The 16,693-nt window shown below is 47.3% G+C and overlaps 1 protein-coding gene across 11 annotated transcripts in view; it reads right to left on the reverse strand.

Moving 5' to 3' along the window:
• Nucleotides 1–3,583: 3,583 nt before the first annotated feature.
• The window catches only part of KAT7 (lysine acetyltransferase 7), a 761,891-nt gene continuing 748,781 nt past the window's right edge, over nucleotides 3,584–16,693 (reverse strand). For all 11 annotated transcript variants that reach the window (XM_078645259.1, XM_078645254.1, XM_078645249.1 and 8 more), the window contains one exon: nucleotides 3,584–5,629. In XM_078645259.1, the coding sequence (XP_078501385.1) occupies nucleotides 5,528–5,629 (102 nt within the window). In that variant the 3' untranslated portion in view covers nucleotides 3,584–5,527. The remainder of the gene's footprint in view (nucleotides 5,630–16,693) is intronic.

The following is a 16,693-nucleotide window of genomic DNA, read 5'->3' on the forward strand; positions in this document are numbered from 1 at the left end:
AGATGGTGGTTTCTACCTCGGTTTTAAACCCTGAAATGCGTAACCACGCATGTTGTCCGAGTATAACACTAGTATTGACTGCTCTGGATGCTGCGTCAGCTACATCTAGTGCACATTTAACTGAGGCATTGGATATTAACATGCCTTCCTGTATGAGCTCTGTTGCCTGATCTTTGTACTGATATGGGAGGTGCTCCATCAGTTTTTCTAATTGGTCATAATGAGCCCTGTCATAACGTTAGAGTAGGGCTTGTGTATTTGCTATGCGCCATATGTTTGTTGCTTGCGCAGCAATCAGTCTCCCTGACGCATCAATAACTTTAGATTCTTTGTCAGGCGGGGCGTGTCACCAGAGGTCTGGGAATTGGCTCTTTTTCTTGCATTAGACACTACTAGTCTAGTGGTAGATGTCCCCTAATATAGACAGGATCAGATGGTGATGGTCTGTATTTCTTTTCTATTCTTGGATTTAATACCCTACAGCGTACCGGGTCTTTAAATATTTCTGGAGCATGTTTAATGACTCCTTTGATCATAGGTAGTATTTGCGTAGACCTTTGTGACTGCTCAAATGTATCCAGTAAAAAATCCTCATCAATGGCATCAGAGTGCATTGAAACCCCGTGGTAAAGGGCTGCTCTATTCAATAAATGATTAAACCCAATACTATCCTCTGGAGGGGAAGATTTTGTTGGGTAGGACTGAGGATCAGGAATGTCGGGCACATTGTGTGGTGGGAAGCCATATATGTCATCCTCTTTAGGATATTCAGGATTGACATCTTCATCTAAAGGGTATTCTTGTGGCTCTGGTATGTCATTCCCCCCATCTATATCATACTCCTCGTCAGTGTGGTGTGATGATGCAGGAGATTGAACAGGTGAAACTATAGGTTCAATGTAAGGAGGGATAGGAGAGGAAGAAGGTAAAGGAGAGGAAGGGTGCATTGGAGAAGTTGCACAGTCCTTTTTGGCAGAGACCACAGGTAGAAGTGGTGTGTCTGCTGGTCTCTTCTTATAAGGAATAGCCTCTACATGTCCAGTTTTTGGATTGATATAGACTTTCTTTTGTTTAGGATCTGGTCTAAACAGTTCTTCCTCCTCTGCAACCTTCTTTGGCATCGATTTATGCGGTGCCGATAGTGGTTGTTTGGTGTGTTTTGCTGTGGGAGGCGTTATTGAGTCCTGTAGCAAAGTTTTCAGTGCCAAAGGTGGTTTTGGCTTCGTAGGAGTCTTTGGTACCGAGGTTGGAGATTTTGGAGTGGAGACCGGTCTCGCTGGCCTTGCGGCGTCGGACTCTGGCTTCCCATCTTTATTTTTGGAACCAGAAGGCTTTGGAGTCGGAGCTCTTTTGGTTTGGGTGCCGAAGTATCTTTGTCTTTGGGCCCCGAAGGGCGTTTTGGCTTCGGTGTCGAAGAATCCTTCGGTGTCGAATGATGTGTGTGCTTCGGTGCCAATGGAATAGGTGGAATTGGCACATGTGGTTTTGTCGGTGCCGAGGCACCAGAAGGCGTAGTGGTTTTCTTCGGAGCCGAGCCCGAAGGCGGAGCGTCGGAGGGGGTATTTCGGTCCCGGCTGGGCCCAATGGGCGGAGTGCTGACCGTTGCCTTTGGTTTGGGTAGTGTCTGTTGTGCAGGGGTACTCACGGGTTGTCGAGATGGAATCGAGTCGTCTGAGTCCTCTGCCCCCGATATGATCTGGAGATCAGGCGAGTCTTTCTCGGCGACGAGTGGAGCCTCGTCCTCGGAGATGTCTTCGAGTGGATCCTCGTCCTCGGAGACGTCTTCTTCGACGATCTCCTCCTCAAAGATGGCCTCCGGTGCTGGTGCTGATCTCCTCATCTCATGTCGACGCGCCCGCCGATCCCGAATGGTCTTCTTCGATCGGAAGGACGCACAAGCTGTGCAGGTCGACTCGTCAAGTTACGGCAATAGACAGAGGTTGCAGACCTTGTGATGATCGCTATAAGGGAACTTTGCTCGACATACCGGGCATCTCTTGAATGGAGTTCTGTCCATGAGGCGTAGGCCGTACGGCGCCGATAGGCCCAACGGCCCGCGTCAACGCACCGGAAAATAGTTGATGTCGAAAGTAGTTTATTCAATGTCGATGATGTTGTTATAAAGTTGTTTGTGCTTCGAAGTTGCTGAAAAGTCTCTTCCAGCCGGAGCGGAAAACTTTCATCCGAACCCAGTGGCGGAAAAAAACAATCTGAGGATGGAGTCGATGACCATGCGCAGTATTGTCCAAGGGAGGAGTCACCTATCTCGTGACTACAAAGACTTCTTCCAAGAAGACAACAACCTGCAATCATCCGAGCCCAACACCAGGTGGCGATCTAATGCACAGTATACGATCTGCAGCTCATATGCCTCGAACAAGATGTTCTCATCAACTGATGTGGCTTGCTACAGCACACCTGCTAATTCACAGAGATCAAAATATAAACTGTCCATTACAGTGTTGATTACAGAGACCTAAAGGATTTTTAAGTGATTTCAGCTTTAGACTTTATCTGGGACAAATCCACAAAAAGAGCAACATCTACCCACATTAGTCAGTTGTCCAAAAATCAATGACGCATAGGTGGCTTTAATAGTTGTGCAGTGAAGGAGGAAGTTGATGGAGCAGCATACTGAGTCTATAATAATCTGAATCCAACGGTGGTAGGTTCCACTACTGTAGTTCAGTTGATGAAATTAACACGTATAATTAAGAATTAGTGAATTACATCTTAGGAAGTAGATACAAATATATTGTAGCTATGCCAATCTCAATAGCGTACTTAAGCAAAGGTAAAACTAAATTCTCAGTTGGTTCTATTTTTTATGACCAGTGGGTGTGAAGGTTGAGGCATTGACTTCCAATGAAGTTCGCTATTAAAGTGGTAGCAGTGAGCAATACATGTTGCTTATCCCAATACTAAATTATGTGTGGTAGTATTACTAACAAAATAGAAGTAGAGCAATCCGCCACTTTTTAGACAAAAGTTGGTACTCTCAACACAAAACACCCAGCTACAAAAGGTGTTGTATACAAGTCCAGTAGGACCGATTAATCAAAAACAAATAGATCTAGTAGGCTGGAGCACACAGGAGAATGACAAAGTTATAAAGTAATGATTGTGGTCTTAACATGGCCCAATGTTCATAGACATCAACTACCCACAACTTTGGATCACTGCATACTACAAATTACCATCCCAGATGTAGACTATCAGATTTGTATTTCGAAGTACTTAGACGAGCCATGAGTTGGGTGTTTTGTCATTACTAGGCTGTTAACTATCAGTTGTCGTTGCCTCTGGCATTTACTAGTTTACCAAGGAAAAATAAAACCTCGGCTGCTTGAACTATGGACACTGAACTGATTAATAATTACTTCTCCAGTGCGTTCCCACGTATTATATCCACCTACAGTAAAGTTTAATTAAAATAACAAAGTTCCCTGGATTTAAACAGGTGTGCTCAAATTAATGGAAACTTCCACCACTGTAACCCCTGCTGAAAACGTATTCAACCTACTCCGATCTTACACAGATCCTCGAGTTCAGAGAGAGGAGTAACACAATGAAGGAATCAAGAGCCGACCAAAAGCACATGCTTTATTTTGAAGTGGGAAGAGAAGCTGGTAACATCGCCTCAGAGGGTATTGCAACAGGCCAAATGCAAAACCATCTCCGACAGAGAAATACAATTAAATGTTAAAAGAAACATATTCAGCAATGTTTCAAAGGGATGTTGCATTACTCCTGTAAAATAGATTTAAGCGCTAGATTACCATGCATTGGAGGTAAATGAAGGCAAAACCATAGGGGAGTTCACCATAAGCAAAATATCACGTCCACCAAGGAAGGGACCATTACCAAACATTTTCTTGAATGTCTGTAGGTTTGGCAAAAGTGCAGTGCCGTTCTACAAGCATTTGCATTGGGCCATTTGAACAGTGACACAAACCATTCACTCTCATCCAGTACACAAACTATGCACACCTGCTCTCAAACACACTCTAAAATGCATGACCTATTTTGCAGAAACATCCTGGTGGGCAAACACAACACACATTCAATCTCGCACACTTTGTAACCGAAACACCCCCCCCCCACACACACACACACCCAACCAAAAGGCAGTTCTGGGGAAAATGTTTAAACCAGCCCTGCTCCCTTCCCTCCTCTCTTTCTTGTGCCTGCTATTAGTTACCTGGGGGACGTGGAGAAAGTAGCAAGGGCACCGGCAGAGGCCCTCTGCTATCAAAAGCAGGACTTCAATGGCTCCAGCCCATCTGAGAATATGCACGGTGGAATAACACACACCTTCCCCCAAAACCCAATTCCACAAAATGGATGTTTGTGTAATCATTTACATAATCACTAGGCCAGTCCTTATCGAATTGTATAATTCAGGAAGTAAGGTCAACAACCATTTTCCCCTCAACTACTGGCACAGCTATGACAAAGGCACAAACTTTCCCCATGGGCTTGCCTCAGGCAATTTCTAGCCAACAAAACCCAAGACCTCAGCTGCAATAACTTATGAAACAGAACGATTCAGTTGTTTATCCTCCAAATTTAAGGAGAGCAACTCACAAAAGTACTTTCACAAAATAAAAACGAGGCTTACTGCTTCCGGTACCTCACTTGCAGAAAATGTTAGGCTGGGAATATCAAAGACACAAATAGTGCCACATTCCAAAAGTAGCAAAGGCCATTGTATGGCTTTCAGAAAATAATCAGGCTGATCAATTGCTGCAATTGACTACTAGAAAATCCCGTGATGAAAGCAGAATGATTCCAGTGCATAACTTTAATACTGTCACTAGTAACAGATCACAATCATCCTGGTTTGCAAAAACGGAGTCTGGCTGAGCGGGATGCTGTAGCGCAGCACGTTTCATCAGACCTTGCAAGGACATAAATATTCTAGAACAGCCTATGAGCATGTGAATGTACCATCAACAAATATACAAATCTCCACTTGCTGGTGTAACAACAACAATAAACAAGCACAGGAAACTTTGGATAGATTCCACACCATGACCAATCAAATTGGGACACAATGAGGTTACGGCAAAAGTAAAGATCGTAAAAATGTTGCTAAGTGATAACTGTGGTCCTCGTCTGCACTTCACTCTTTTGGTAAGTTGCTTGCGGGGGATTGTCATCCTCATACATAAGCAGGTCTTGTCCAGTGATTAAAAAACTCAGAACAATCAAAAGGGAGAGAAGAACATGAAAAACAAAAAGACATCACAGCTGAACAGTGACATGAACATGAGGGTTAATGTACGTTTAGGCAGGGTAAAGAGTTATCGCCACACTCCATGAGCCACTTCAGTAAAGTCTTTCAGGTCCACCACAGTCCAAATATTGAAACCTCACTGAGGCCAAAACGCAACACTTCCAAGGGTAAGCAATTCTTGATTGAGTCCCAAGGTTCACGGGTCCCTTCAAAGGGGCACTTTACCAGCCACAGAATTGTTATGCAGCCCAGAATGCAAAGCTGCATTAGTTTCTGAATAGTAAAAGGTTATGTTCCCTTTGGCGGTGTCCACTTCAAGCAGCTAGGGTCCATGGACTTGTTGCTGTTTGACCTCTTTGCATCTTTTGCTGCCCACTCATCAATCAGGTCCTGAAAAAAGATACACAGGTTATATACGATTATGTTAGCTCTGATACCACCAAACTGGCTGCACCTCTAGTCAGTGGCACAGGACCACTGTTAATACCACTAAAACCCTCATCCAATAAACACAGTCTATCAGCACCTTTTATTCCTGTGCAAAAATGGAAAACGTCTATCAAGTGTTTGGGTTAGAACATTAAAAGTAGCTATTCTTCAAAGTCTACGCTTCAATTTCATGTGTTTAATACATGACTTGTGATCATGTCTCCAGAAACAAAACGCACAGGGACACAGAATGCTTTAGATTACAGTATTTCCCCCATCTGAAACCATGTCTGTTGCCTGCACTTTAATATTTGCTTCGTTTTAAGTTTTCAGTCTGCTGCTTTCATGGACTGAGGAATCAGGAGTATTGCATATGAATCTGCAACACTAAAAGCTGCAACAATGTAATTAACTTATGGTGGTGGGCACACCTGTAAATTACAGCAGGAGATTATGCGCTCACTAGCTGCACAGAGTTTATCTCTTGGTTTTAGTGTAGCCCTACGTGGAAAGTTTATCATGTATTAGACTAAGACCTACCCATGAGAGGCAGTAGAATCGGTTAACATTCCATCACAACATAAGACCCTCCTCTGCCTATGGCTATCTGGACTTAACTGCCACCTTAAATACTGATTATCACTTCAACAAGCATTGTACAAGATGAACAAGATACTTACCTTCGGTAACAACTTATCTGGTAGAGACTATCTAGCTGCAGATTACTTACCTTAGAATTATCCAAAGGCATCACACTGGATCTGGAATTTCTTCTGTGATCAGTACCCCAGCACATTGGTAGATGGCCACGTTTGGCACAGCAAGTGATGTGCTCGGTGCCTATATAGGTGCCACCCCAGCGCACTCCAGTCTGTTCTTTTCTTTCTGTGCTAGTCATCGCAGAGAAGAGCTACCCCCAGTTACTTTTTCCAACCCTTTTGTCAAAGATTTTTGAGACATCGTCACCTGGTGTGGCAGGGATGTTTGCGGGGAAGGCTCGTTTCCAGCTCTGTGGCGCCTGCAAGAGGCAAATGTTGGTGACTGACCCACACCTAGTCTGCGTCTGGTGCCTTGACCGCGAAAATGACGCCCAGACCTGCATCGACTGTTGCGACATGCACCCCAGGGCCTTGAAAGTGCGGTCCCTCAAGCTTCTTGTCACCAGATGCCATGAAGTCTCTATCCTGGTCGAGAGGATGGTACCGGGATCGATCGCGGAGTCACTCCAAGCGCTAGTCATTGCAATAAATCGAAGTTGTTCGGGTAAGTTCCACAAGCATAAAAAAAACAAGTCAAAGATGTCTTCAACTTTCCCCCGTCCATCGATGTCATCTGATGAGACTAGAGAGCGTGGTCATTCAAAGCCTGGCTCTGCGGTTGAGTCTGCACCTGGGCCATCTCCATGCTGGCACAAGATTCTAGGAGGCAGAGCAATCCCTCACAACTTCATGAATTAAATGAGGCCATGCACCTCATATTGTGGTGGCTTGTCCTCGCTAGAGTGCGGGCTTGGAAGGGACCCCTTCTTGTCTTCTGCCGGCAGGTTCGCTCCTGGTTCCTTGGACAGATCGGGACCGGCTCTGGTCGAACCACCTCAACCTTCCCCAGCACTGGCTCCACTGCCAACAGCGCCATCCCCATACTCATCCCTGACACGGAATCAGATGGCCATTGTCCGATGCTGACTGGAGGCATTGCATCTAGACCAGAGCCTGTACCATATTTCTATGCTCTAGGAATTTAAAATGACTGGGAAGGGCCACTGAACCCTGATGAAAGCCAGCCCCTAGATGTCACGCAGGACACCTGATGTGAGGATATGGCGGGCGCCAGTGGACAGGACACCTCCCCAGATACTGATACTGGCTTGGTCTCTTCACCAACCATGGCTATGCAGGAGGAAGCCTTATTTGCTATTATGGTGATGAGGGTGGCCGAGGTCCTGGACATACAGCTGCCCTCCATGGCTGTTAAGATGAATGTCTTGACTGAAGTGCTCCTGCCAGGAATCACCTCTTACAAACATCTTCTCTCATTAAACAAGCCCCACAGACATCCTACTCATGGCCTGGTTCTTGTTTCGTGAATAGGACAATTTCCCCCAGCGATCATCCTGTCCCAGGTGACCTCCATTTTTTCACCCAGCGCCCCACCCCAGAGAGCTTGATGGACCAAGCCTCCACCTCCAGAGTAAATCCTGCCACATTCCTTACCACTCTACTGAACAGGGGATCCAAGAGGCTGGATACCTTGGGAAAGAGGATGTTTTCTTCCACTGGCTGGCACGGAGGTTGGTGAACACTGCATACCTTTTGGGCCGAAACTCCCATTTGCTCTGGGACTCTGTTGTGCAGGTGCTGCCTATAGTCTCGGAGGAGGCCCAAGCCATAATCTCACAAGCTATTGCTGATGGATGGGATGCAGCTAAGTTCGCCATATGCTTTTGGCTGGATATGATCAACTCACTAGACAGAACGGTTTTATCGTTGGTGGCCCTCAGGCGCCACGCCTGGTTGAGCACCACTAGCTTTTTGGGGATATTTAGTGCTCACTCTTGGACATGCCCTTTGATGGTGCCTGTCTCTTCAGGGACAAGGTGGACTCAGCGCTGGAGTGCTTCAAGGACAGCATGGATACAGCCAGATCCTTGGGCATTTCCAAGATACCGCCCCAACGCCAGTCCTCCTTTCACTCTTTTCGTGGCCATGAAAGGGGCGTCCAGCCATGTCTCTACCCGCTCAGCCACTACAGCCCCCATTGCTTCATATTGTTTAATCTTAGCATTGCAGCCCCAGTGAGAGCAGCTTATCTTCCACTCGAGCTTGTGTTAGCACAGGTATTGTGCTGGAGAAGGTGCGTCGCTGCAGCTGTGCTCTACGCTATCACATACTTTTGCAAGAGTGCTGCAACGATGATGATCTTCACTGCTGCAGTGTGCTCCACCTAGGTAAAGGCTCCTTGAAGATCTGTGAAGAATTATGCGCATAGATTTACAATAAATGTAAGCTTAGTGGGAAAGATATGGGCATATGTAAAATCTAGCTCCCTCGGCTTTCTCTTGATTTCCATGAAAGAGGCACTTCGGTGCTGTACTTCCAAAATGTAATCAGAGAAGATCAATATTTTTGGAGTTTTCAAACTGTAGGAACGTTTGATCTTTTCTGTTTGTAGGATGGGGCCTCGATTGCAGAAGTTTAGTGGCCCCTCTCCAATGGGCTTAAGTGGGGCTCCCAGCAGTGGGCATCATACTGTGACCCTGTGGGCATGCTCAACTGCAAAGAACTGGAAAAGGCCAGGAGGGAGACTTCATTTTTAACCCGAATTTTAATATATATTGTAGTGTTAGAACCTTGAGAGTTCTTAGGAAGAACCAGCACCATGTAGACTGTTTTGCTGTGTTTTTCCTTCTGCATTCTCTCCTGCCCTACAAGGGACCGTCCGTGAAATCCTGTATTTGCCTGTCCAGATGCCTTCTTTGGCAGAGTGAGTCTTGCAAGACACTTGCATTACGTGGAACATTTCCCTTATGCTGTCCACACTCAGCACCACAATTCCAACAGTCAGAGCATAGATATTTGGCCATCAAGAGCAGATCTTGTGAATGTAACAGCATTCAGGAGGGACGTGCGGGGGGATTGCCCCCCCCAGTTTGCTCAACCACAGGATTATTATTAATCTGACATGACACCAATTACATTTTTGCACTTTTGATCCTACCAATAAGGACAGGAAATTAAAGAACGCTCAGCTTTAAAAGACAATCGATCTTTGGCCTAAACTGCAGCAGTGATGTACGAAAGGCGACAACAGGTGGGACAAGAACTGAAATACAATCTATATATTGACAGGAATAGCCCTCTTTATGCCTTCATAGTGAGTATATTTATTGTAGCAGTGCAACCAGTCTACATACGGTTTTTAGGTACAACTGTGTCAGCCACACTCCTGTGTTTGTACTGCCAATTGATGCTCATCCCAGAGAGGATCAGCATTGTTTCCGTCCCGCCATACAACCCACATACTCATACAGATGTATTACTGCAGGTTCATGCTTGGCACAAGAACCTAGAGAGCTAACTTAAACTGCTAGAGCTCTACCGTCGCTTAAGAACCATGTAGGGCACCATAAAACAAGGCCAACCTTAAGGCCTTATTTGACGAGCAAGAGCGGTACTTCCATGGATATTGGGATCTTTCCGCACTGGGTGTCTACCAGTAAGAACTGCTTATTAGGAAGGTTGTTATTAGTACTTGGTCAGGTTGTCTTCACCAACTTTAAAGAATCAAGTGAGGCTAAATGGAGGAGGACCAGTAGGATTACATATCTCCTATATGCAATTCAGTGGAAGTAGGCCTGGCATCTCCCACAAGGGTTGCCTCTTGTAACTTTCTGCTTGGTACCGCTGCTCATCAGGCCCTGACCCATGCTAGGCCAGGGCACCGCTCCAAAGCCCTCGATGTGGTTGGCTCGGTCCTCTGGCACTCTAGGGCATGGCGGCCCCAACTCTCTCTAAGTGAACTTGGGGATGTTTTTTCCATCAGACTGCTGATAATCAGCGAACTTGAGGCCAAACCAAGCAGATGAACAAGGACTTAGGCAGTTGGGTAATGGAGCTTCCTTAGATGGCACCTGCCACCGAGGATACCTGGTTATACTCTAAACTCAGAAGTGAATTATTTTGTCATTCTTAGTGTGCTTCTGTTGAAAACATTACTTTTTTTTAAACAGATTTCTTTCTACTGTTAACAAAACGAGATCAGGTCTCAAATTCAACAAGACATGGTTACACAATAACACACGTGTTAGTCCAGCCATCCACTAGTCAGGGCTACCTCCCCTCCGGTTGGGCTAGGTGTGGAGAAGTACTAGTCCAGTAATTTATAGGTATCATGCGCCATGAAAAGCATTCACAAGCATGGGTGTACTTCCTGCCATATCTAGGCAGAGGTCCCCCAAGGTATATGCTGCAAATCATACTATAAAATCGTCTAACTCCCTCCCTTTCTCCCCTCCCTCAGGCGTGCCATGGCTGAGTCAGTTGCCTTATCAGGGAGGAGTCTATTATCCAGGTCCTGGAATCTGCTGGTCACCTTAGTCTTGGAAGTGTGTGTTAACCAATGTAGTAAACAATACCACGGTGTACAGTGAACCTCCCCCTCAGTCACCTCAGCTAAGGCATCTGTCACTGCCCCCCAAAAGCCTCTCAGCTCTGGACAGCTCCAGAACATATAAAGGAATTCGGTCCCTACCACCTTGCAACGGGGGAATTTAGAAATTTCTGTCATGAAATACCTGTTTATATATCCGGGAGTGAGATATGCCCTATGGAGTTTATAAAAGTTGATCAGTTGAAACCAGGCATTCTCTGTGGAAGCCGTCCACCAAGTCATCCCAGATTTTTTCTTCAATGGGAACACCAAGATCTCCCTCTAAACGCACTCGTAAGTTATCAAGTGTGGGTAATGCCTTGCCCTGAAGCCGGCGGTATCAGCAAGTGACTGCCTTATATGTGCCCGAGGAAGCTACTAGATATGGACACCCTCCCGAGAGTGAATGCTCAGAAAGACCTGTCCACCAGTTTTTGTGAATTGCTGCGGTGAGGGCCCTATGTAACAGAAAGTGACCCTGCGGCAAATCATAACGCTCTTGGAAGTCTTTGAACAATAGCAGAGAGCCCTCTTCATAAAGTGCTTCAAAAGCTGTTGCTACGGCTGCCATTCATTCCCTCAAACTGTGCAAATTCTCTCCTTGTGGAAGTTCCAGGGGAATATGATCACCTCGTTTTTGGCTTCTATAGACTCCTTACCCAATACTTGTGGAGTACTCTAAATTCAGAACGGTCTTCCACCCCAGGGAGCAGACGTAGACTCTGCACAGCGGGGGCCCAAGGGCTCTGTCCTGCCGCCCTTCCAGCCATCTACTGCTTGAGCCACTGCAGCTGCACAGCTAAGTAGTAACTCTCAAAGTCCTGAAGTGCTAGACCACCTGCTGCCTTAGGTCTCTAAAGGGTGGTCAGTGCCACTCTGTGCCTGTTGGATCCCCAGAGAAGAACAAGTTATGTACCTTCGGTAACGCTTTTTCTGTGGATACAGTATCTGCCTGTGGATTCCTCACCTTATGAATATCCCCTGGGCCTGCATTCTGCGGACATTTTTCCTAGCTCTCCACACCGACGAGGTCGTCACAATACCATGGCTCCGCACGCGGCTCTGCATGACGTCACTGGAGCCATAACAGGACCACGCCGGCGTGATGACGTCAGTTCCAGCCATTTTTTCCGTGCCACCGAGGTAAATGGGCAGACAGACCATAGAGACAACGCATACATAGTACACAGTATTCACACAAATACACACAGTGTAGAGTGAAAAAGGAAAGCAAAAGAAGGCAAGCATTTCGTAAAAGCCTACACAAAGGCAATATAAAATGACAATATGAAACAACCATATTAACCAATACCTCTTTTAAGGTATAAAAGGGTGGACAACGGGGAGGTGGGTGGGTCAGCGAGGTATCCACAGGCAGATACTGTATCCACCAGAAAAAGCGTTACCGAGGGTAAGTAACTTGTTCTTCTGATGGATACGCCTGCCTGTGAATTCTGCACCTTATGAATAGAATCCCACAGCAGTCCCTCTCCCGGAGGAGGGTGTCCACCCTTCTATTCAAAAAAGTCTTGCAAAAGTTACAACTTACAGATGTCCAACACAGGAGCACTTCTGGACAAAGCAGAAGTAGACTATTTAGCCCTGGTGGAGTGAGCTCTAATGCCTTCAGGAGGCTCCTTACCAGCCAGGGGGTACCAGATCTTGATGCACAAGATGATCCACCTGGATAGAGCGCGCTTGTGCACCGACTTGCCCTTCATGTGTCCAACATAGCCCACAAAGAGCTGATCATCCTGACGGAAGTCCTTTTTTCTATCCAGATAGACACTAACCGCCCTCTTAGGGTCCAAACGGTGAAGCCTCTCCTCCTCCTTGGAAGGGTGAGGATAAAAAGTAGGAAGGGTAATGGACTGCCCTAGATGGAAGGAGTTACCACCTTAGGCAGAAAAGCAGCCCTGGTCCTGAGGACCATCCTTTCAGCATGTATGGTCAGAAACGGAGGCTTTGAACTTAAGGCCTGAAGCTCACTCAGCCTCCTAGCCGAAGTGATAGCCACAAGAAAGACCGTTTTGAATGTCAGCAGTCTCAAAGGACAACTATGCATAGTTCAAACGTGGAACCCATTTAAAAAGTTAACACTAGATTCAAATGCCACTGGGGCATAATAAAAGGAGTGGGCGGCAACATGTTAGTCAGCCCCTTAATGAACCTTAAAACTATTGGAGACTTAAAGAGACAGCTGATCAGGCAAACAAAGAAATGCCGATAGAGCCAAATATCCTTTAACAGTGGCCACAGCACAACCCTGCTGGGCCAAATGAAGCGAAAAACAAAGAACATCAGAAAGATGAGCTTTTAAGGGATCAATAGGCTTCTCTCCACACCATTTAACACATTTTGACCACCTGTAAGAGAAGATAGACTTGGTGGAGTGTAGCCTGGCCGATAATATAACATCCACCAAGTCAGGCAGGAGAGAAAAATAATTCAGGTTGCCCTGTTCAATCTCCAGGCATGAAGGTGCAGACTCTGGAGGTGGGGGTAGAACCTGCCCCTCCGACTGCAAGAGGAGGTCTACCCCGAGAGGGAGACAGAGCGGAGGGTGCGACGAAAGGTGAAGAAGGTCTGTGTACCACACCCTTCGTGGCCAAACCGGGACGATCAATATAACTTGGGCCCGGTCTTGGCGAATCTTCCTCAGAACCCGAAGAATCAAGGGTCTGGGAGGAAACGCGTAAAGGAGTTGTGAGCTCCAAATCAACTGAAACGGTTCCAACGCTCCCTGCCTCAGAAACTAAAGACTGCAGAATGACAGGCAGTGCGCGTTTGAGAGTGGCAAACAGGTCCATCTGAGGAGTTACCCACGTCTGGAAGATGTGTTTAACTTCCTCCGGATGAAGCTTCCACTCGTGGTCGGCGGAGAAATGCCGACAGACTGTCCGCACATATGTTCAGCACCCCAGCCAGATTTGCCATCAAGCAAATCCAATGGTCCTGAACCCAGGACCTGAGCCGCAACACTTCTCTACAGAGACGGTACGACCCCACTCCTCCCTGCTTGTTGATGTACCACATTGCGGCAGTGTTGTCCGTCAGGACTTGAACCGACTGGGCAGGGAAGGGAGAAAGGCCTTGAGCGCTAAACGTATCGCCCGCAATTCCAAAAGATTAATATGAAGCAATCTCTCCTCTGGAGACCAAAGACCCTTGATCTCCAGATCCCCCGGATGAGCACCCCACCCTAGGGTAGAGGCATCCGTTATCACTGTGGCCATAGATGGAAGAAGATGAAAGGGCTTCCCTTGAGACAGATTGTCCTTCACGCTCCACCAAGACAGGTCCTCTGCAGCTTCTTTGGAGATCCTGACTGACTCCCTGAGACCTCCGTTGTGCTGATACCACTGCCTGCGGAAGCACCACTGAAGCGCCCTCATGTGCCAGCGTGCATGGTTGACCAACAGAATGCAAGAAGTGAACAGACCGAGCAGGCGAAGGACCTTCAGAACCGGGACAACTGCTCCATTGTAAAATAAGGGAATCATTTCCTGAATGTCGAGATACCTTTGTGGAGGAGGGAAAGCTCGACACAGTGGTATCCAGTACTGCCCCTATGAACAGGTTGTGCTGAGAGGGCACTAGGTGAGACTAGGGTACATTTATCGAAAAACCCAATTTGTTCAACATTGAGCTGTTACCTGCAGATAATGAAGCACCATCTCTGGCGACTCTGCCTTCAGAAGCCAGTCGTCCAGATAGGGGAACACCGGAATCCCCTACCTGCCTTCACCTGACTCGAAGTGCAGTAGAAAGACCAAACGGAAGAACCGCAAACTGGTAGTGTTGCGACCCAACCGTAAATCGGAGATACTTCCTGTGCGACTTCAGGATTGGGATGTGAAAATACGCATCCTGTAAGTCGATCGACACCATCCAGTCTTCTTCCTGAAGTGCCTGCGCTAGGGTGAGCATCTTGAACTTTTCCTGCTTCAGGTAAAGGTTCAAGACCCCGAGATCCAGGATTGGGCGAAGTCTGCCATCCTTCTTGGGAATCAGGAAATACCGGGGGTAGCATCCCCGACCCCTTTCCTGCTAAGGAACCACCTCTATTGCGCCTTTTCTTAGCAACGCCAAGACTTCCTCCTGCAGGAGCAGCAGATGGTCCTCCGAGCAAAAACCTTGGCAAGGACGGTAGTTGGGAGGGAATTCCTGAAAAGGAAGAGCATACCTATTCTCCACGAGATTGAGAACTCATAGGTCCGAAGTGACCGATTCCCAATCCAGTAGAAAATAGGTAAGCCGGGCCCACACTGGACCCGCATGATCCGGAATGGGGGATCTAGGGCTGCTTTGCTGTGTTGGGAGGGGGGTGGGTAGAGGGAGAGGAAGAGGAGGAGGAAGCTTGACGACCTCTAGGACAAGCTCTTTGCCTGCCCCTGTACGACTTGTACAGCGAATTTTGCTGCTGCTGCGGCAATTGTTTGTAGGTCCGAAAGGAAGACCTGCCAAATCCTCTGAATCTTTTTCCCACAGTACCCCTGGACTATAGGCCCAAAGATCTTGCCGTCGCTCTTCTGTCCTTAAACCTCTCTAAAGCTACAAAGAAAAAATATTCCGAACGTTGCTGACGCAAGGGGGATATTCACAAGGTGAGGAATCCACAAGGCAGATGTATCTATCAGAAAGCCTTTTTCCCAAATAAACCGGACCCATCAAAGGGCAAATCCATCAAGGCAGCCTGAACATCCGCAGAGAATTCGGAGGACTTCAGCCATGTAGATCTCCTGGTGGCCACTGAAGATCCCATCACTCTTGCCACCGAGTCAGCAGTGTCCAGCCCACTCTGAATGACCTGCCTAGCAGCAGCATGAGTGTCAGCAATCACCTCTTGAAAATCCTTCCTATCCTCCTCAGGAAGCTTTGGAACCAGCTGTTTGACTGAAACCATCAATGCATGGACATAGCGTCCCATAAGACAAGTAGCATTTGTTGATTTGAGCGCCATACTTGCTGAGGAAAATACTTTTTTCGCAGCCTGGTCCTGCTTCTTCGATTCCTTATCCCCAGGAACCTGTGGAAAAGCGCCCACAGATTTTTTCGAGCAGGCAGCCTGCACAACCAAGCTCTCTGGTAAGGGGTGCGTGGATAAAAAGTCTGGGTCACCAGGCGCCACCCTGTACCTTCTCGCAACAGCCCCCGAAACAGCAGGGGCTGCAAGCGGTCTTTTCCAAACCTCAGATATAGGCTCCGCCAAAGCATCATTGAAAGGGAGCATAGGCTCGACAACAGAGGAAGGTGAATGAAGGACCTCTGTTAGTATATTGGACTTATACTCTGCAGTAGGTAGTGTTATACTCAACAAATCTGCAGCCTTCCTTATAACTACGTGATAAGGGGTCACATCCTTTGAAGGGGCGTCAGAAACAGAGGCCAATTCCCAATCAGGAGACAGCTCAAGGCCACTAGCCTCTCTTAAATCGTCGAAAGGATCCTCAGAATCCTGCAGCTCACCCTCTTCTATGTCTGCATCACGGAACCTCTGCTCTTCCAGAAGCCTCTGGGCCTCACGCCTCGACCTCTCCTTCAGGAATGACGTCGACTGATCCGGAATCGACACCGGCAGAGCCGTCGTCGAACTCTAAGCCGGAGGGCTAGACCGCTGAACACGAGGTCGGATCGGATTCGGCATCGGGGGTATCGGCGTCGATGGTCTTGGAGTCGAAGGCTTCGGCGTAGATGGCTTCGGCGGTGCCGAGAAATGCCAAGGCGGCGCCGGAGCCGGCATGAAAGGCGTAGGAGCGCAAGTCTGGGGAATACCCAGATTGTATGTCAATGGACCCGTGGGACCAACCGGTGCACCAGAGGGGTACATAACTCTTGAATACACTCCATACATAGCATTCAGGAACGGAGTAGGGT

Source organism: Lissotriton helveticus, chromosome 5_1 (assembly GCF_964261635.1).
Source record: "Lissotriton helveticus chromosome 5_1, aLisHel1.1, whole genome shotgun sequence".
NCBI lineage: Eukaryota > Metazoa > Chordata > Amphibia > Caudata > Salamandridae > Lissotriton > Lissotriton helveticus.